Source organism: Taudactylus pleione, unplaced genomic scaffold (assembly GCF_031769625.1).
Source record: "Taudactylus pleione unplaced genomic scaffold, aTauple2 ptg000522l, whole genome shotgun sequence".
In the NCBI taxonomy this organism is placed as follows: domain Eukaryota; kingdom Metazoa; phylum Chordata; class Amphibia; order Anura; family Myobatrachidae; genus Taudactylus; species Taudactylus pleione.
In genome coordinates this window covers 1,612,458-1,635,109 of record NW_028284924.1, presented here as the reverse complement: position 1 = coordinate 1,635,109, position 22,652 = coordinate 1,612,458, and the positions used below count along the sequence as shown (strand labels likewise).

Here is a 22,652-nt window from a genome sequence, read left to right as displayed (position 1 = left end):
CCAGAAGTGCACATTAGTAAGCATGGGACCATTGGAAGTAATGCAATACTAATGCTCCTGACCAGAAGTGCACATTAGTAAGCATGGAACCATTGGAAGTAATGCATCACTAATACTCCTGACCAGAAGTACACGTTAGTCAGCATGGAGCCATCGGAAGTAATGTAGCACTAATGCTCCTGACCAGACCATTGGAAGTAATGCAATACTAATGCTCCTGACCAGAAGTGCACTTTAGTCAGCATGGGACCATTGGAAGTAATGCTAGTACCGTATATTAGTTGTGCTGACATGATATATTCAATTACAAATGGCTATGCATTGCAGGAAAGAGGTAAAATAATGATACTATATTACATATTGAGGCTACTGTAAGTCACCCCATTCCTTCAACACTGCAAATCATGATATTGTCACTGCAAAAATCTTTATTTTCATATCAGTTGTCATGTACTGTACTGTATAAAATGAGACCGGAGCTTAACTAGGACAGAATTCAAATCAACATTCTGTCAGCATTTTAAATGATGCTGCAGGCACAGCTAATGCAGGTATTTTGAATTCATGTGAAATGCCTAATAAATGCCTCCTGTGACAGACCATATTGCTTGATAAAGAAAACATGCATTTTAATATCACAGTTAGTTGTATGGGTAAAAAAAAGTGATATTCTGCTGCATACTCAACGTAATATTAATACCATTAGCAGGAAACCTCCACAGTTAGGTGCTGAAAATATGATGTTCAAAACAAATATCCCGCTATGAAATTAATGACACATATTTAGTTAAGACAGTTTAATCTTCCATTTAGTACATATAGTAATGCATATTGATCGTATATAAAAAGTATTTGTCTGTATAGTTTTTGACTGTCTCCTTGAAAGCTCCCCGGAACGGAATCGGTATGGATGGCCGCCAGACGTCAGCCCGGCGGATGAAATCCAGACGCCGGCAGCCCGAAGGGAGAAGATCCCGACAGGGCAGGTAAGTACCCTTTCCCTCTCCCCCCCCTAACGCTCCCTTAGGGGTGCCTAACCCTAACCTTCCCCCCTAGTGCCTAACCCTAACCTCCCCCCAGGGATGCCTAAACCTAACCTCCTCTAACCCGCACCCTAAACCTAACTCTCCTGGGGGGTGCCTAACCCTAACCTCCCCCCCTAGTGCCTAACCCTAACCTCTCCCCAGGGATGCCTAAATCTAACCTCCCCTTCCCCGCACCCTAAACCTAACCCTCCTGGGGGGTGCGTAACCCTAACCTCCCCCCCTAGTGCCTAACCCTAACCTCCCCCCAGGGATGCCTAAACCTAACCTCCCCTTCCCCACACCCTAAACCTAACTCTCTTGGGGGGGTGCCTAGCCCTAACCTCCCCCCGGTGGTGGCTGACCCTAACCTCCCCTTCCCCTAGCCTAACCCTAAACCTCCCGGGGGGTACCTAACCATAAGTCCCCCGGGAGTCGCTAAACCTAACCCCCCACAGCTACGATCTCCCGATGCCCGGCTTACCCACGTTCGGTATGCCGGGTGTCGGGATTTCGGCGTGAGGCTAATGATAGGCGTCGGTGTTTAGATGCCTATCATTAGTCCTATGCCGGGATTTCACTGTCTGTTCCTGAGGGTATGTAGTCAAGAAGCCGGCGGTCGATTTGCCGACCGCCGGCTTCTTGACTACATACCCTCAGGAACAGGTATTGTATTATAGCAGAGGTTCCCAAACGCCATCATTATAGTTCAGATTTTAGGGATATCCGTGCTTGAGTCCAGATGGTTAAATCGAATTGACTGAGGTACTAATTAAGTTCACCTGTGCTTAAGCACGGATATCCTTAAAACATGGACTGTAATAGCGGACTTTGTGAACCTCTGTATTATAGTGATGATTGTGCAATAGGGCTCAACTACAGGCTCCTTATTAGTTGAAACCTCTATATACTGGCTGTTATAGAGGTGATGCCTTACAGTGGGTCACTTACATGTGCCCGGCCGTCCCCTCAGGAAAGTAATTGACAGACCAGCTCCTGCCCTGTTTTTATGTTCAGCAATGTCTATAAGAGTTTAGCTTCTTCTCTATCCAATCTCATGTTATTCCAGCTTATGTCATTTGCATGGGTTATGTTTAATATTGTGTCTGCATTTAAGTTATGCCTACCATATTCATTTATTTATTGGCAGCTTTAAAGGAATTGATTTTAAAAAGGGTGGGGTTAGAACTCATCTGTAGCCAATCAGAGCAAAACAATGTTAACAGTGCAAATAATTACAGACCCCACTGCTACTGAACTAACAACTAAATATGAATGAAATGCTCCTCTATTTGAAGTGATGTTCATATAGCCAATATGTTATAAATAGCAATGGTGTTACGTAGGAGGATACATTCCAAACTAAATTCTTATCCAATTACTTTTTTTTTCTAAATTGTTTGGTTGAGCAGCCAGTTTTATGTCCAATGTAGCAGTGCTGTGTGGGTCCCATATGCCCCACTGTATGACTCTGTATTAGGACACAGGGGAAAATGCACAACTGTTCCTTTGCTGCAGCCTTTATTGTGCCACCAATACCCAGGAGGAGTCTGGTGATGCCTGCAATTCCAACTGAGGGCCTGATTCAGCAGTGCACGCTAGTACACTGCTGATCGCAGATTCCCGATGTTTGGGAATCTGCGCAAGCGCCAGACCCGTTCTGAGCATTTGCAGAACGGATCTGCGAAGCCGCACGTAAACTGGCAGCAGACTGTCAGTGATTGACAGTCTGCTGCCGTTTGGGAGGAGGGGGCGGCGATGCCCTCCGATTCCCAAAACAGAGGCGCGTTGCCACACGCTGCGGGGGAGGGAAGAAGCCAGGATCTCCGTCGGCTGATGGGTATTTCCTGGCCTCTTCCTCTATACTGCAGCGGCCGGCTGTGGGACCCCATGGGTCACCACAGCCTGCCGATAGTACGCAGATTATGCGATGCTGCGTTGGACAACGCAGCTCGGATAAGTAATGCACAGGAGGCATGATGCCCCCTGCTGCATTACCATATCTGCAAGGGTTGCAATTGCAAAGCTGCCTGCGTGCATACATCATATATCTATAGCCTGCGTGCATACATCATATCTATAGCCTGCGTGCATACATCATATCTATAGCCTGCGTGCATACATCATGTATCTATAGCCTACATGCATACATCATATATCTATAGCCTGTGTGCATACATCATATCTATAGCCTGCGTGCATACATCATATATCTATAGCCTGTGTGCATAGATCATATATCTATAGCCTGCGTGCATACATCATATATCTATAGCCTGCGTGCATACATCATATCTATAGCCTGCGTGCATACATCATATCTATAGCCTGCGTGCATACATCATGTATCTATAGCCTACATGCATGCATCATATCTATAGTCTGCGTGCATACATCATATCTATAGCCTGCGTGCATACATCATATATCTATAGCCTGCGTGCATACATCATATCTATAGTCTGCGTGCATACATCATATCTATAGCCTGCGTGCATACATCATATATCTATAGCCTGCGTGCATACATCATATCTATAGCCTGCGTGCATACATCATATCTATAGCCTGCGTGCATACATCATATCTATAGCCTGCGTGCATACATCATATCTATAGCCTGCGTGCATACATCATATCCATAGCCTGCATGCAGCTTTGCAATTACGATCCTTGTAGAATCAGCAATGAAACCTCTACACAGTGAGCCACAGGCTCAGTTGCAACTTGCTGCAGCCTTGCTGCTCCTACTATATTGGTGCAGACTTGTAATAGGAAAACTTCTCTTAATGACCATCTGCTAGCAATGACTTGTAAAGACCCAATATTCAAGCCAATATAATCAGCTTCCTGGAAGCAACTCACTGAGGCAGGAAACGAAAACCTTTTTAGTTGTAACAACTCAGGGGTGCTATGTATCCTAAAATCACTTCCATTGTATTTTCCTGCCAGTTGAACTACTTATACTGCTTTTATACCTAAAAAACAGGGTTCCAAACCGGATCAGACCCGGAATTTAGCCAGCGCCGACCCAGGATATTCCCAATTCTACGTCGTTCACACCGGAGCCGGGTCTGCAGTGACCCGGCTTTTCCGGTGTTAAAGTGAACGTTTGGAGATGACGTCATCTAAAAGCACCACTGAAGCTGGCCAATCGGCAGGCATGTGGCATGATCCAGGTCATCGTGACCCGGATCGCGCCGTTTACACTGCAGGGTTTCACGGGTTATTCCAGGGTTGGATTGCCGGGTCACTCCACCCGGGAATCTAACCCTGTCCCCTTTTCCACCAAGGAGCTACCCGGGTTAACCCTGCAATTGGGTTTTAGCTCCGGTGTAAAAGGGGTATTAATGAGTGGGGAGGAGGGAGATTTACAATTGGGTCACTGCAATTTTTTTATTTTATAGCTGTGTTGGACCTGTACTACATCTGTGCTCAGAGTGGAAGTTTTCTTTCCATTGTTGAGCTTTGGCTGCTTTGGTAGCTATTAGAATGTGGGCCAAGACAAATCTGTGGTCTGAGGGCATAGCAGCCGAAAACCAATGTACTGTAATAGGGCTATGGCAGAAGTAAGGGTAAAGTTGAGGTTCAAGTATAAGATATTCACCCTCTCTCCAAAAGGGCTAAATTACCGAACATTTCCAAAATACATGGAATATATTCTACCGACTGTCCACAATTACCCCAGCAAACTGAGAAAATCACCAAGCACCCAATTCAACCATGATCCTGCTTTACAAAGTTACTCTCCCCTAGGGGCCTTCAAGCTGTGGGGCCCACCAGGGATTTCCCCTGTACACCTGTCCGACCCTGTTTATAGTAGTACCTATGAGACTGACAATAGGTTTCGGGGTAAATTTACTAAAGTGAGTGTTTTTAGAAGCGAGTTTTAAAAGTGATGTTGCCAATAGCAAGCAATCAGATTCTAGCTATTATCTTCTAGAAGGTGCTAGTTAAATGTTAAGTAGAATCTGATTGGTTGCTATGGGCAACATCACTTTTAAAACTCACTTCTAAAAACTCTCACTTTAGTAAATTTACCCCTTCAAGTCATTGGGAAAACGACATAAGGGCACTATTACCGAACAGATCACATAGTGTACGTTTGTCATTAAGACACCAGTTACATAAAGCAAGGTTTGGAACCATAAAAGCCAGTCACACTGTAGGGAGGTTTGCAGGGGGGAGGGGGAAAGGTTGTGCAACTGTTGCTGTTATCACTTTTGCTATCACTTCACCTCCAGGTTATGGCCCAGCTTACTACCTGCACATGCCTGGCCAAATGTACGGTTTTACCACCTACGTCCCCTTAAATGAATTCATATTTTTATCATCGCTGGGCACTTACCGGCCTGCAGCCATATCTGCTCCAGAGTTATCCACTGATGCATCGGCCCCTGTCTCTGGGTGCTGCTGTGCATGGTAATCTCAGACATGGCCTGTTCCATGCGGGATGCTGCAATGGAAGATGCCCGTTGGGAACCTAGGAATACATAATACGGAGGAATATACATAAATACTGTACATGTTATTATCACCCATCCCTGTCATGCAAACTATCAGCAAAGCAATTATCTTAAGGTAGAGGCTCTCATGCCTTTCCCAAAAGCACATAAACTGGGCATATTTTGTGGATATTGGAGCACAGGTGATAGTACAGTTAGTGGACCAGAGCTGGAAACACCTGGATAAATGACGGCTACCAAGCAACAGTAATTAAAATCCTAACATGGTTAAGATCAAGTATAAAGTGCTGGAATACAGTAATGATGGTTAGCATGGCTGCAAAAGGAGAACTTATTGCCCCTGTAAGAGTGCCGATATCTGAGGAGTGTTTGGTGATAGCTACATTGATGAAGACATCTCAACTTGCCAATGGCTCACAAGCCTCGGCATCTAAATTGATGGAACTCCGAAGGCATTTCATCACCAGCAAAGGGCGACATTTGGGAGAATCTCATACTCTAGAATTGTGATATTTATGCATGAATCAGAAATACAAGGCAAAACAGGTGATCAGCTGAATGTTGCTTTCTACCTGTGACCAGAATATCAGTCAGGTTGCAGAACACAAAAAGCTCATCACCCGGCAATTCACATTTGCGAGCTTAAAGGCACAAGAAGCTTAGACAATGGACCAGCGAACATCGGAGGAAGGTGAAATAGTCAAAATCATCCCTGACAATGTTCTCTACAAATAATCAAGTGCACTTACAGTATCTGGCCAACTCTGCAGACCTCTGTGCTTCTCTCTTCTGGTGGTATTGTAAAGTTGGGGGCCCAAATTGCATGGTTTGGATAAACTCATTTCCTTAGGAGATAAGGTCAATGCTACTTAATTTTATTGAGTCATCAGCTTCACACTAATGTTGCAGCATTTTTCTCCTGACATGAGTCACGTGTCTGCCAGAATGATAATATCCCCATCCATGGTGCAGGTGTGTTCGCCTAATGGATTGATGAGCATGCCAGCGATTTTATCTGAATGCTATGGTCTTCTCAGTTACCCAATTCAGCATATATTCTGGAACAATGGCCCTCATTCAGAGCCGTTCGCTATTTGCGGTCGTTCGTTTAAAAACAAGGGGTGGCTATTCAAATGATCCGTACGCACATTGCAGTCTGTTCACACCTCTAAGTCTGAACGAACGAGCAAAACATACGCTCGTTTATTTGTTAAAAACGCCCCCTGGCCGCACGCATCCTACGTCATGTCCGCTATTTATTAGATTAATCGAGTACATCGACCAGCGTATGAACTGCTCGCTATTCTTGTGGTTGGTGTTTGCTACCACAAATTTGCGTGCAGTTCTGGCTATAAAATAACCCAGTGACGTGGTCAATGACGCTGCTGTTTTAAATATACACACCCATAAAACGCCCGTTTTGACCTTTAAGCACGCCTGCGTTCGGATCTCCACTCCCCATTTACAAGCACCTTCCCCTGTTACCACCCACATACGCCTCATTCTGTGACTCAAAATAGCAGGCACTCGCTATATAGCGTACAAACGATTTTCGGCCGCACTGACTGGTTCGCGCATGCGTACTAAAAACCGTACGCATGCGCAGATGTGCAAACATCGCTCGGAACGAGCGTACTGCCGCTAACGAGCGGCTCTGAATGAGGGCCAATGCCTGATTAACTGTTTTCCGCCACAGTTGTTAAGTGTCAGCTGAGTGACTTGTGGAATAATGTTTTTACAAACTTCCTGCACAATTCCACACCTTGGTCTACCTAAACCCACTATGCCTACAGGCTGTACTGGTAGCACGTAGTGGCTCAACGTCCTATTTAATGGCTTCACTTTGGCGTTTTCATATCTCTACCGATCTGTATCAGATTAAGCCAATGATGAATCTACCTGAGTTCCAGGATTGAATTTATAATACACACACTGTTTGTGCCTTCAGGATAGGGCTAAGAGACACTGACTTGTCAGGGGCTGATTTATTAATACCCATTACTTTCAGCAGCTTGTCGGATCCATGTTTGCCTTCATGCACTGAAATAGGTTGAAAAACATTAAAACAAAAAAAGGAAGATCTTCTAAATAATTCAACAAACTAACATGGGTCTGACAAGCTGCCAGAATGCTACAATCACTAGTAAGCCAGCCCCAGAGAGTTCAGAATATCAATAGTGTTGCATATTATTTAAAAGAACAGTACATAAGTCATATAATCAATATGTAACAGACGGGTTTCATCAGTATGCTTATTTGAGGGACCTCTTTTAAAGGGTGCTTGGGCAAAGTGCGAAGCAGAACATAAATACTGTAATAGATAGGAGAGACACATCTGCTCACAGTATTTCCATACGTGAAGGAAGTCAGTCATGAATTAATGCTTCCAACTGTCTCTTTTTCATAGGGACAGTCAGTAATCTTGTGATAAACTCAATGTCAATCATTCCTCAAACCGACCAATTTTTTGTCGTCCACTGTCTAAATCAGCGATGGGCAACTGGCAGCTCAGCTAGCCTTCACTCGCAGCCCCAGCCTGGTGCCCAGCGTCCTGACTTATTCTCTGTTTTGACATAAAGAATTTAGCTTGACCGTTGCATCCATCTTCCACCTCGCCTCTACCCAATGCTGTGCAGATAATTATTTTTAGATATGTGTTGAAGGTGTGAGTGGCATATGGGAAAGTCGAGGGGCATATGTGTGGCCTGGGCGGGCTGCGTGACATGTGGTTTGTGTGAGTGTCAAGCGGGGGATTTTGGAGTACCTTTGTGATTCCAGGGCATGTGGGGCATTTCGTGGCAAGAGGGATCTGAATGCACGTTGGGCTATTTTGGAGCAAGTGGGAGACGAGTGGTGTAGGGTGGGATTTTGAATCAAGTGAAGCATGCTGGGACATTTTGGAATGACTGATGTGCAGAGGGAATGCAGAGGATGTTTTTGGTGTTGTTTTTTTCATTCTTGAAATTGAGGGTACTGTTCGGCCCTTTCTAATGTTTGCAGGCCATTCACGTGGCATATTTTTGCCTCAAAACATATAATAGAATCCAAATAAATTATGGGGCTGATGCACAGTTATTATTTTTTAATATTAGCATTTATTTTTAAGGCACCACAAAGTTCTGCAGAACCGTACAGACTACATAGAAGTGATACTGACAAGGCAGACACAGAAACAAGGTTACAGGATGATCATCATATATGCACAGTTACAAGCGTATACACAATTATATGCATATACATATACACAGTGCTATTTTTCAGCAATTCAGCAGGAACTCTGAGCCTCTCATTAATTATGACGTTGTCCTGAACCAAAATTTATTTTCCATAAGATAAGTTTTATTTCAAAGTCTCTTTTGAGTGCCTTCTTTTCTAAATACTATATATATATATATATATATGAAATTGTTTTTCTATAGCTCCACTCCTGCACCTATTTTTCCAGAAAACTAGCACTGAATATACATATTAGTATAGTTATGAGAAATGTAGTGGGTATAGATGAAGGAAGAGCAGAGTTCCCTGGTCATAAAAGCTTACATTCTACAGAGAGTGGAAGGAGTGGTGGTGAAGAGAGTAAGCAGGAGTGGGTAATGATTACTTGGTGAACCAGCAGGCTTGAGTGACTAAATGAGTTTTAAGGAAGAAAAGGAGATTGGAGGAAAGTCTGAAAAAGACAAAGGGGTATATTTACTAAAGTGCAGGTTTTTAGAAGTGTAGTTGTTGCCCATAGCAACCAATCAGATTCTAGCTATTATCCTCTAGAACAGCTGTGGCTAAACCTCCGCTCTCGAGCCGCATGCACCTCTTTTGTTGATGTGATGCGGCTCGGGCCCCCGCAGACCCCCACTGCAACAGTGAACGCTGGCCTCTGAAATGATCAGAGGCTAAAGAAGCCTCTGATTGCTTCATAGAGTAGCGTTCCCAGTGATGCAGTGCGCAGTGACGTCATGACATTACCCACGATGTGAGGAGCTTGCGCGCCTGCTGGATCTAGTTAACTCCAGTCAGCGGCAGCGACAGCGGGAGCCCTGAGAGCGTGGAGCCAGCAATGCGATGAGGTAAGTGCTGGGGCACAACTACAGGGGGCACTGCATATGGAGCACAACTACAGGGGGCATTGCATATGGGGCAAAACTATAGGGGGCACTGCATATGGGGTACAACTACAGGGGGCACTGCATATGGGGCACAACTACAGGGGGCACTGCATATGTGGCACAACTACAGGGGGCGCTGCATATAGGGCACAATTACAGAACGTGCTAGATAAATGATAAATAGAATCTGATTGGTTGTTATAGGCAACAACTCCACTTCTAAAAACGTGCAATTTAGTAAATAAGTGCGGAGTGTGTTCCACAGACCAAGGAGAGTGTTCCAAAGATTAAGGGCAGCGCAGGAGAAGTCTTGGAGGCGAGGGGGAGCAGCAGTGTCACCGGCGAGCTGGAGTGGACAGAAAGTAGGTTGGAGATGTAGGTGGGAGAGGAGGGGTGAGAGCCTTGTAGGTGAAGATTTTAAGTTGTATTCTGGAAGGAATAAGAAGTCAGTGGAGGAATTTGCCAGGAGGATTGACGCATTATTTTCTAACATATGGGTACCGCCGCATACATCAGCAATATCAGCATTGGGGACTACGGAACTAGCATATTTACCAAGCTCTGAAAAGATTAGCAGCTGGCACAAGTAGTTAATGCCATGTCCTCTAACTGCTGTTTGTCTATGCCAAAGCTCAGAGCTTTGCCATTTGTACATGTATTGTCGGAAGGGCATGTGCAGTAGCGTTTGGCAGGTTAAACCATAAAGTTACTGGAGGTCTTTCACCAGCTGCTGCAGAAGACTTCGCTCGGGTGAAAAGTGCTTCACAGGGACAGATTCTTTCAGAAGTTGCTGTCGCTAAGCAAAGATTGTTAATTAGCTCTCAAAAACACCCAGAGCTACAGTATTTCATGTAAAATAAAAGCAATAAATAACAAATACAGTAGCCCTTAGTGCTTGGTGGTGTTTATGACGATGCATAGTATATTAAGTTTTATGATCATTAGGGTGTAGTAGGACTTGTCGACATTCAGACATGTATTAAAGTAGACATGGCTAAAATCTTGACAGAATGTCGAAATTTAACATGACGACACCAAAATGTCAACATATTTTAAACCTAACCCAAAAAAATCAACAAAAGATATGTTGACGTTTGGTGTCGCATTGTTAAATGTCCAAGATGTTTGCCATGACGACCTAAATGCATGTCTACATATTTGTCGACCTAATGACCATGTCGACCTTCTGGATGTTGGCAAGTCGACAAAATCATTTATATTCAAAACATTACCAATAGTGTAAATGATAAGGATATTAGATCAAAGGAGAGTTTGGTAATCATGTAAATAATGGGTAGTCTGATTGAATTAATTACTTGGAAATGTCTTCCAATCCCACTTAGACTTGTTGCCACAATCTTCTTTCTTGGAAAACTCTTCTGTGTCAATAACTAATAAAATATTAATTCAATATTATTATGTGCAACCTTTAATTCGCAATCTATCTACCATGCTAGATACAACCATGGGCCCAAAGCCTACCGCCATATATATTCTGGGTCACAGGATGAAAGAGGTAAAATTAAGGACCTCAGATTCCAAGGCACAAGTGCTATTATAGGCGTTATGGAACACCGACAAGTGTCTCTATAACCCTTATAACACCCAAGTGCTTCCAATGAATGCTAAGCAAGAATATAAAAATCTAGTTAATCTAGCTCCTCCTCTCTTCACAGTTCTCTGTGAATTCTTATTTCTTGTAATCTACATTAAAGGGTGCACTACTATGCCCTGCAGAACCTACTGTTACAGGGTAAGGCTTGGTATACTTGTGCGTGAATGGCAATTGTAGTATTTTATGTGAGTGATTTTCACACGTGACCATTTGTTTTAAAGTGGGCACACAGGATCAATGAAAGCTGCACAAAGAGATCCATGGGCACTTTTGATGTGTTTGTCAGGCTGTCAGTATCACTTTACTCAGATGAAGGGAATTGTAAGCGTGACAATGGCACTAAGAGAAAAACGCCTTTCTTTACCGATGTGATTGACAGAAGTTTGTACTGATGTTGGATCAACAGTAAAAAGTACATGGAGCTGCAACGCTTTAGTCTGTGCTCGGTACCTATTGGGTAGTGGGGGATTTTCGTGCATGGAGGAGAGAAGTGAGTGGAGCACAGACTGAAATGGTACTAAGGGCCTGATCCCGAGATTTATACAATGGTGATATTTAGGGAGACTGGGCGATTGTTAGCCACTGCGCATGAGCGAAAGCCGCACTGAGCACGCGCAACGATTGCATTGCGATCACAACTTAAGTAATATGGCTCCCACTGTCGGCTTCTCTGATCCCATTCTGCGTACGGAGACGCAGCCATCGGATCAACTGCGTGACCATCGGGCATCTGAGCTGCCTTCAGATTACTTGGTATATCTGGGAATATCATGCTGCTGGGGGCCAGTGACTCTGCAGCGGAGGACGCAGCCATTGGCTTCTGCATGCCCAGAAAATGGGACCGACATACCCCCGTTTTGTGCAATGCTTCATGTCGCCGCCCCCAGACGCCAGCAACGTGTCAATCATGCTGCGGCTTTGTGGCACTGCGACCGATGTCGCAGGTACATACGCAGTGCGGCTCCTGCACAGATCTGCAAACATCAGAGATTTATGTAAATATGGAATTTATGTCTGAATCAGCCCCAATGTTACATTGATGAGTGCACTACAACACATAGGGCCTGATTCAGAGGTGCATGGAGCGGTACTATCGGACGCAAGCTGCCAATGTTTTCCGTCTGCGCATGTGTCGCGATGGTTACCGCCGGCGGACGCAGAGCGAATTTGGGAGTGGGCCCATTTCAGTGGGCATTCCTGGGCGGTAACAGGGAAATGGCTGACCAGATGCAGGTCTGTCGCGGTCAGCGTCTGCGTCTTTTTCCGCAGTTGCATTGATTTCGGCGGCCATGTTCAGAAGGACATTCTGCGCCTACATAGGGCTGGTGCAATGTCCGATGTGTGACCATTGTGCGTCTTTGTACGCACAACGGAGGATCGGCACCGCAGCTGGTCTGTACAAATATCATCGGCTGCGGCATTAGCATAAAGATACATCCGTCCTGTGGAAACAGACGCGGTTGCTGCGGCATTAGCGTTCCCCTCTGGATCAGGGCCACAGTGGGTTATGTAAATCAGTGTCACAGTCAGGAACCACTCAATGCATGACGGTGACTTGTGTGCGGTGGAACATAGCTGCCAACTCCTGTGTAGGGATTGGCTGGGTTTATAACATCTTTCTAAATGCAAAGATATGGCATACTTGCCTACTCTCCCAGGAGTCGCGGGAGGCTCCCGATTTTTCAGGTAACTCCCCGCACCCCCCGGAATAGTAGGCAGATCTCCCGCATCCCGCCCACTTCTTAGTGAAGCCCCAGATTCTTCGAGAAATCTGTGAGTCCGTAGGGAGGGGGCGGGGCTAAATGGTGTGAATTTCCATCATTTAGCCCCACCCCCTCCGCACAGACCCTTGATTCGCAGAGTTTTCCTGTAAAAGGGGCGGGGCCTAATGGTGACTATAGTTTGGTCCCGCCTCCTGAAGCTGGAAGCAGCAGGTCCTCTCCGGCTGCTCCCGGAAAGGATTACAAAAAAAAGTAGGCAAGTATGAGATATGGTCAACATACCGATATTGAACAAAGCCGTGATGACCCCTTTTCATGAAGAAAGAATAGATTGTCCCAGCATCCTCCCATCTAACAAGATGGGCAACCATCGGAAATCCTGGCATTGAATGGAATAAGGTTTCCGATCGGATCTGGAAAATTGATGGTCGCCAACCATCGGTTTCGGATGACCATCGCTACTACAGAACAATAGCTTGTACTCAGCTACTGTACGTGGCACATGTACAAAGAATGTAAAACATCTCACGTTCTGTCAAGGTATAGTAACTTTACTGTCACGCCTGTTATTAATATCTCTTTGTTTAGTGGTTGCTTTTAACAAGATCGAACCTTACAGCTCTGCTAACAGATTACAGCACAAACGTGTGGGAAGGCCTGAAAGCCAGCGCTTTAACCTACCTACTGAGCCACATATAAGAGAACAGCTGGGTTAGAAGCTGTTAATCAGATAAACATTGATACCATTTCATTCGCTGCAAACTTCTGACCTTTCATACATTAGTTATGCTGCTGTTTTATTGAAGAGAAACAGATCATGAAAGCAATGCCACGAAAATATGTTACGTACAAGTGCATGCAAATTCCACATGGCCTCTAGATAAGTGCATTGAAAATTAAATAAGGATTTAAGGATTTACTTGCACAAGAGTTTGTTTTTATGTCGCTTTGAATACAGGTTCCAAAGAGAAAAAAATGTTTACATTACCATTGTATATAGGGATCGTTACACAGCCCTATGTAAAGTAATTGTACGTGGAAACTTGTGGCTTGCAGATTTTGGAGGTGCACTACACTTGCCGGACAGAGGGCCTGGTTCATAGATGGAACGCAATGTCGATGTTAGACGCAGTGGATAGATTTTTGGCCACTGCGCATGCCCCAAAGCTGAACACAGCAATGGTTTAATAACGGTGGTCGCAGAGGAAATTTGCAATGTGAGTGACAGGTAGTCAGCGTTTGAAGGAGGTAATGGGCAGGGGGAGGTATAAATAAGCAGGTGCGTGGGGACCGTTTTCTGGGCCACAGCGAATGTGTGAAAATATGTGAATGTCTCAGCATCAATCGCAGATCCTTCGATAATCGACCTTCTGAGTAATCTTATGTCCGCACAGAATGGCCGCGTGTAATGAGACGCAGGAGCCTTATCTGCTTACTGGATCGCAGTCACAGGCTGTGATATGCCCCTAAATTGGTTGCAACGCGCTTGCATTTTTGCTTTGACCCCCCCGTTACATCTGCCAAACACTTCCTGATTGTCAATTTAACACTCAATGCGAGCGGCTGCGTTATTGTACCTTGACGCATGCTCTGCCTAACTTAGACGCATGCGTAGTTTACGGAAAATCTGTCATTTGCGTAACAATCGGAATAGCGCACATCTCTGAATCAGACCCAATATGCGCCCCTACACTGGGTGTTTTTAATTACCTTGAAGTCAGTACTTGCCACTGTTTGTACCAGAAGTTCCCCCAGACATTCTGGTTGAGGAGCATTTATATAAATGGGTTTGTCCAAACAAATGGTACAGTATATTACTAAATGCACTCAGTGTGAGAGATATAAGACTCATCTCTTTGTTACAGCCTGCCAGCCCTCCTCACATCTCATTACTCAGCCCCAATGACCACCTACTCTACATTCCAGATAACCCTCAAGGATACACCCTACCTCTTTGAATGTAAGCCCTTGTCCCACATTCTCTCCTAGCACTATCCTTGCCACCAGTGCATTTTTATTCCATTACTCAGATGAACAATGGGGTGGATGGAACTACAGCTCCTGGTCTCCACATGGATATAGGCCCATCATCAGCACAGTGATGATGACCATCCGCCCACCTGGCCATCCAGTCAGTCTGACTACAGAGAACTGACGCACTTTATCAGCCTCTCACAGGTGAGGCTGACGCACACTTTATCAGCCTCTCACAGGTGGTCTGGCAATCAAGGCAGCTAATAAGCTTCTGTCTACCAGACAGAAGCTAAAAACCTGGGGCATATGTACCTTCCCTTGACAATCTTTCCAGTGTTTTGGAAAGTAGCCATTTTGCATCATTTAAACAATAATAATCACGACATTCTGCATTCTGCTGGTAAATGATCATATATCAAATATTTGTAAAAGTTTGCTATACCATTTATTTTTATAATTACAGGAAGCATTACAATAAAATGTAGAAAGTGTAAGCTAGGGTTATCTATGTGAAGGTTATTCCTGAACATCGTTTTCACGAAGACAAATTGCACAGGAGCAAATACTGTGGGATGAGGATCATTGACAGAGTTGACATCATATTGTTCATGATATTAAATGTCAATATCAGGAAGTGGCCACGAAAAATAAAGTCTGATTGTAACACATTCATTGCAATTACATCCATGCTAACATTGCAGGTGCCTGGAGTACCATCTACTTTTTGTCAGTAGTAGTAGTAGTACTTTTTGTTGGTCCAGTTCAGAACTCAGCAATAGTACGGCCACATACTTGGGACATTTTTGATAACCAGTGAGCATGAATGAGATGGTGTTGGGATGAAGCAGTTGAACACAATGGCTGTGATGTGCCATTCCGGAACGGCACATTGGGGTGTGCAGGAAACGTTGCAATGTAAGGGGGTAATATAAATTGCTCGCCGGCAGATTGCCAGTATTTCAATCGTCCCCTATGAGTTTTGTTAATTTATTGCTGCAGTTTGCGAAACTAATCTAATCTCTGCAGGTTGTTATGATATTATTTATGCTCCCCTAATTGGTATGCTTCACCGGGTGGGTGTACTTGCCTCATTATGTTACCCATACAGTGGTCAATACAGCCTTCATTTTCAGTGCGCCTTTGCCCCAGCCCTAAACCTAGCGCAGGGGCGCCATATAACTGTCTGAAAACAGGAGTAATTATGTGTATGCAAACTATACATAATCTACTTTCAAACGCCTTGTTACCGCCCAGATACTGTATACCCCTTACGCCGCAAGTGGAGATGTGACTGAGTTGGTGCATGACTCGGTATAGTCCTTAGTTGCCTCTGTTCTGCTCGAGAGTGTGCGCAGTCAGGGACACGGTGACCCTCGTCCGCAGTCAGGGACACGGCGACCCTCGTCGGTTGCTGCCACTGGCCGCAGCAGCATAGCCACAGCGGCACATCAAGAACTGAGAGAGAGGAGATGGCTTCTGCTCAGCGGCAGCAGTCTCCATGGAGAAGTGCTACTGGTGGGGATGCTCTGTGCATAATAATTTTGAAAACATTTTTATGGGGGCCTGGCCACACCTCCTGTCATGGTCCTGCGGGCTGACCCCCGGGAAACGTCAATCTGAGAATCGCCTCCCCTGACTTTTACAGGTTACTTCAGCATGTGTGGTTAACTAGACCTGGCAACTGCCACCAGCAGAAGAAGAATATAATGCTAAAGCATAAGGTAAGCTTCTGCTCTAAGTATTGATACACAATTATCAATACTTAGAAAAATAGGTAACATGAGCCATATGAGGCCTTGGGTCATAATAACACAGATCCAGAACTAGAATTAATGTTTAATTCAAAAATGTCTTCAAAGCTTATGTACAAAAAGTTACAAAGAACATAACAATGTTATAAAAAAAACACACAGTTTCTTACAGTTTCTAGAAAATAAAACAAAATAATTAAAAGGGAGAAACAAACCATTCGGACCACGTTGGATTAAATGGTTCTGGGATGAGGCCTTCCAAGTGACGAATTAGGGATCATCTGTATCTTTCGATAGCCTCATGAAGGATGAACAATGGCCCAGGGTTGATGCACATATTTATGCCTGCTTTTCCAGGCACCCCCCTCATGCCCTCCCTGGGGATGATTTTAATCCTTTTCAGCTCAGAGTGGGTTGTTTAGCTGGCTGAAGCTCAGGGTTTCCTGGCCACCTGAACACGGGTTTTTTAATTACACATTTAGCCCTATTTGAAGTTTGGGAAACAGGCCTGGGTCAATAAACATGCCCAGTGACTAGGTGAGGAGATTCACACCTCTGGAGACCAAGTGTCTCCCTGGTAGATCCATTCTTTTGATTACTGTCCCTAAACAGAACACAGGGCTCTTAATGACTGTTTTAGGAAGGGCCTGGCCAGCTGTCATATAATTCCAGACATATTTCTTCTATGCCATATACAGTGGGACATATTTATGGCTGACTCAGGAAGACAGACCTTCTTACAACCTCTCTTGCCCAGCTTCAAAGGGGACTAGTCACGAGACCTCATGTTGATTAGAGTACACAGACCCTTACAAAGGATTCTTACATACAACTATACAAGAGGGAAAAAATACAAGTTATTACCAATTCAATATCATTTGCAGTTATGCCCATTTTGATGTGAAATGAGCTTTTCCACTACACCTCCACCATTTAAGCTCACGACGGCCCTGTGCACAATGTGAAAACAGACAAGATTCTTACTCAGAGCAGACTTGCATTATCGTTTGCCTTAAATGACTAACACAGGCAGCAATATTGTCAATGCTACTCTTGCCTGAACTTTCCATTCAATATGATTTAGCAGTGCTCCTCACAGTGATGGCTTCACTTTGTCTAGCAGTGCTCCTGCTGGAGCCGGAGATCTCTGGTTGTGTGTACGTCACAATATTTTCTGAGCAGCAACAATTTATTTATTTCTTGCAGGTTTTTGGGGCTGTTGTTTACAGTACTCAAATTAATGATAATTTTGAAGTTTTGAGGGACATGTAGCCTTTCAAGTACTGTATGACACCAACACGTCTAGATACGGGTCTGACACATACATTACACAAACACTTACCTTGCAGCAGCTGCAGGTTGTAGATGTCATTAGGTCCCTACCCCTAGCGGCAAAATGCTGCGATTCGTGGGTCAATCGGGAGGGGGCCGAGCCAAATTACATGATTTGAATGGTATTGCATTATATTGGCTCCGCCTCCTCCCCACTGACCCGCGAAGCATGGCATTTTGTTGTGAGTGGGCGGGCCTAAAAACATGGTGCCTGCTCTCGCGTCTGTAAGCGGGGGTTTCTGGGTACTCAGAAACCCCCCTTGTGTGCGCTACTGTAAGTCGCACTGCATGTTCATCCAGATTTCATCGCAGTTGCGATTGAGGCGCATGGGAAACGCATGGACTCAGAAATGTTTTGTAAATGTATTGGGCACTCTTGGGTAATGACAGGGAGGTGGCTAAGTGGATTCGTGGAGATAGTCCGTGTAATGGGAATGTCGCTCACAGCTGTAGTCATAGGAGGCCATATTCAGGCGGGTAATCTGCACCTGCCACAGGTGTGGTGCAAGTTTCGATGGTGCGACCAATGGTTGCTTTTAAAGACACACCAAACAGTATTCCAGCGTTTATGGACTCTGAAAGTGGGTGCCTCGGTCCTTGCATATTCGGAGTCACGGCTTTACATCAGGGAAGCGCTTTGTAGCGGCGTTTACATAAAGCCGCAGGCGTGCGACTGGCAAAACACGAAGACGCGGCTGCGTTCCCATACAGAATTAGGACTCTTGTGTCAGTTGCATTTTTTTATATTAATTATATTGGAGAAAAAACTGTATTTGTGATTAAATGTGTTTCCATTGTGGTCGACAGGACAAGTCTTATGAAAAATGCTAATTCATGCAAAAGTGTGGCACGGAAGCCTGCTTCCTAACACGCCAGACTTCAACGTGTGAACAACATAAATAATGAAGCATGGTTTGAAATTACTATCCATTATTTCTCAAATAATAACCCTTGTGCAAGTACTTTGGCTTACTCATTATTAAACTAGTTTTATTGTTTAATAATTCATTTAAAGTGTATTCAGTAACATTATACACTGCAGGTGTTGTTCAAAATTTAAATACTTTCCATGAAAGCCATTCAGTGACCTTCCCATACAGCAGGTATTTTCCAGTAGCTGACAATGCGAGGAGTTTAGAGATGTAACCTTTGTAAGTTCCTGGAACAGCAAACAGTCTACAAAATACAAACTGCAGACAAGCTACAACCACACAACATAAAACGTCTTTGTGCTGAAAATGTAAAATGCTATTGTCAGCAGCTCAACTTACCACACCAAGCAGAGCTAGGAAAGAGGACAAGGGGGATACATTTTGTGTTATGTAACTTATTCAACTCCATAAAATTCCAGTGCCAAGAACTGATAGGAAAAATAATCTGTCTTATTAAGTAGCGTTTATTTGTCCACGTGGGAGGTAAATTTACTGAATACAAAGAGCAGTGATCGCTTGCAGCTTCTGCTGGGCTCATAACATTAAGTTATATGGATTTTATTACTCCTAAAGCTGGGCATACATTGTCAGATAAGACGCTTGTCAGACCGACAGACATTTATCTGACAGCCTAACGGGATGTAGTCAGTATGCCTCCACACGGCATGCCGACGGACTATATCCCGGTGCCGGAATCCCGACAACAGCCGAGAGCCCGGCTCCAGAATACCGACCGCCGGCATGCCGAATGTAAGTACTGGGAGGTTAGGTTTAGGGGTTATGCACTAAGGGGGGGGAGTGTTATGGTTAGGCACCGGGGATGGGGAGGCACTAGGGGGGAGGTTAGGGTTAGGCACCAAAGAGGGTTAGGGTAGGGAGAAGATTAGCATACCGACCAACAAGTGTCGGTATGTTAACCCTGTCGGGATCTCGGCGTCGGGATTCTGACCGCTGGGATCCCGACTGTCGGCATTACATACCCATCCCCAAACTGACACCATTCAGATATTTTGGCCATACACTGTGAGATATGGCACTGTGTATGGCACACGATATCTGCTTTCCTCCCCTGGGGAGGGAACATTTTCCTGCTCCTCCCCGGTGACGGAACTGGGGAAATGTTGATCGCTCTGCCCATTGCGACCAATTATCAGCTCACAAATCATCGGATCTTTATTACATGTCGGACGATTCAGCATGCCCGACAGAGCAATAAATTGAACAAGTACCTGGCCGATCTGACGATATATAGGGCTGATCGGTCAAATAACTGTATAATGTATGCCCAGCTTAGGAGATAACTATAGGAATATTTACCCATTGCAGATATGGGTTATTTTATGTGGAATATGTAAATTTGCATTGTTAAAGGTTTTTACTTTATTTAAAACGCCATGAATAACATATCCTAATAAAGTCTTTTTGCACCAATAAAATGAGTTGAATCCCCCATACATAGTACAGTTAATATATAGCCTGTAGTGCATCCTTGTATTCTCAACCTTACATTGGGTAGTACAGCAAGCGTTGGAAGGCTTGGGGGCTCACGGTGAGGTGGACGCAAACGTACCTTGCACCCTACAAAGTCTTCTTTATTAACAGCGCATGTGCAACAAAAATTGTTAAACTTCAATAACCATGATGAACATTTTGCACTCACTGTAAGGGGGCGGGGGCCGGACGGGGAGTGTAAGCGGCAACGTGTCCCATGCTGACTACAGGAAAGGGGCATATGCACCTGCTAGGAGGACAAGCACCTGACTTTGGTGTGGTATATTTAGTGAACATTCATCATGTCGACTTGGTCATAATGTCCAAACTAATGCAATTTCAACGTGATTAGAGTGTTGACAAAATGTCCCTGGTGGTCTAGCAGTGACTTAGCTGGTCCTGGTATGGCGGGTGCGGTGACACCAGTGGACAGCTGATGATGGATTTTGACAGGGCCTAAAGTGCTTCCGGTAGTGATTATACCTAACCCCAAACCAATCCTGTAGTGCCTTATCCTAATCTCCCCTCCCGCAGACTAACTCTAACCTCCCCTCCCGCAGCTTAACAATAACATCTCCTCCTGCAGCCTATGCCCTAACCTTCCCACAAGCAGCATAACCCAAATCTCCCCTCCCGCAGCCTAACCTTAATCTCCACTCATGCAGCCTAAGCCTAAAGTCCCCTCCCGCAGCCTAACCCTAACCTCCTCTCCCGCAGCTTAACCCTAACCTCTCCTCCTACAGCCTAGCCCTAACCTCCCCTGTCGCAGCCTAACCATAACCTCCCCTCCCACAGCCTAACCCTAACCCTCACCTCCCACAGTCTAACCCTAACCTCCCCTTCCACAGCCTAACCCTAACCTCCCCTCCCATAGCCTAACCCTCCCCTCCCACAGCCTAACTCTAAGCTCCCGTCCCACAGCCTAACCCTAACCTCCCCTCCCGTAGCCTAACCCTCCCCTTCCACAGCCTAACTCTAAGATTCCCTCTCACAGCCTAACCCTAACCTCCCCTCCCACAGCCTAACCCAAACCTCCCCTCCTGTAGTCTCACTCTAAACTCACCTCCCGTAGCCTAACCCTAACCTCACCTCCCGTAGCCTAACCCTATCCTCCCAAAGCCTAACCTCCCCTCATGCAGCTTAACTCTAAACTCCCCTCCCGCAGCCTAACCCTAACCCTCCCCTCCCGTAGCCTAACCCTAACCTCCCCTTCCCTAGCCTGACCCTAACCTTCCCTGTTCCAGACTAACCCTAACCTCCCATGCCACAGCCTAAACCCTAACCTCCCCTTCCACAGCCTAACTCTAACCTCCCCTGCTGCAGCCTAACCCAAACCTCCCCTTCCGTAGCCTAACCCTAACCTACCCTGTCGCAGCCTAGCCGTAACCTCCACTGCCGCGGCCTAACCCTAACCTCCCCTCCTGCAACCTAACCCTAATCTCTCCTCCCGCAGCCTAACCATAACCTCCCCTACCGCAGCCTAACCCTACCCTTCCGCAGCCTGACCCTAACCTCCCCTTCCGCAGCCTAATCCTAACCTCCCCTGCTCCAGCCTAACCCTAACCTTCCCTGCCACAGCCTAAACCCTAAATTCCCCTTCCACAGCCTAACCCTAACCTCCCCTGCTGCAGCCTAACCCTAACCTCCCCTTCCGCAGCCTAACCCTAACCTCCCCTGCAGCAGCCTAGCTGTAACCTCCCCTGCCGCAGCCTAACCCTAACCTGCCCTCCCACAGCCTAACCCTAATCTCTCCTCCAGCAGCCTAACCATAACCTCCCCTACCGTAGCCTAACCCTAACCTCTCCTCCTGCAGCCTAACCCTAACCCTCCCGCAGCCTGACCCTAACCTCCCCTCCCGCAGCCTAACCATAACCTCCCCTCCCCTGCCGCAGCCTAACCCTAACCTCCCCTGCAGCAGCCTAACCCTAACCTCTCCTTCCGCAGCCTAACCCTAACCTCCCCTTCCGCAGCCTAACCCTAACCTCCCCTGCCGCAGCCTAACCCTAACCTCCCCTCCCGCAGCCAAACCCTAACCTCTCCTCCCGCAGCCGAATCATAACCTCCCCTACCGCAGCCTAACCCTAACCTCTCCTCCTGCAGCCTAACCCTAACCCTCCCGCAGCCTAACCCTAACCTCCTCTCCCGCAGCCTAACCCTAACCTCCCCTGCCGCAGCCTAACCCTAACCTCCCCTGCCGCAGCCTAACCCTAACCTCCCCTGCCGCAGCCTAACCCTAACCTCTCCTTCC

The 22,652-nt window shown here is 45.7% G+C and overlaps 1 protein-coding gene across 1 annotated transcript in view; it reads right to left on the bottom strand.

Moving 5' to 3' along the window:
* The window catches only part of TTC7A (tetratricopeptide repeat domain 7A), a 472,360-nt gene that overhangs the window by 83,671 nt on the left and 366,037 nt on the right, over positions 1 to 22,652 (bottom strand). Inside the window, exon 18 of the mRNA XM_088450682.1 lies at positions 5,371 to 5,505. Coding sequence (XP_088306808.1) covers positions 5,371 to 5,505 — 135 coding nt within the window. The remainder of the gene's footprint in view (positions 1 to 5,370; positions 5,506 to 22,652) is intronic.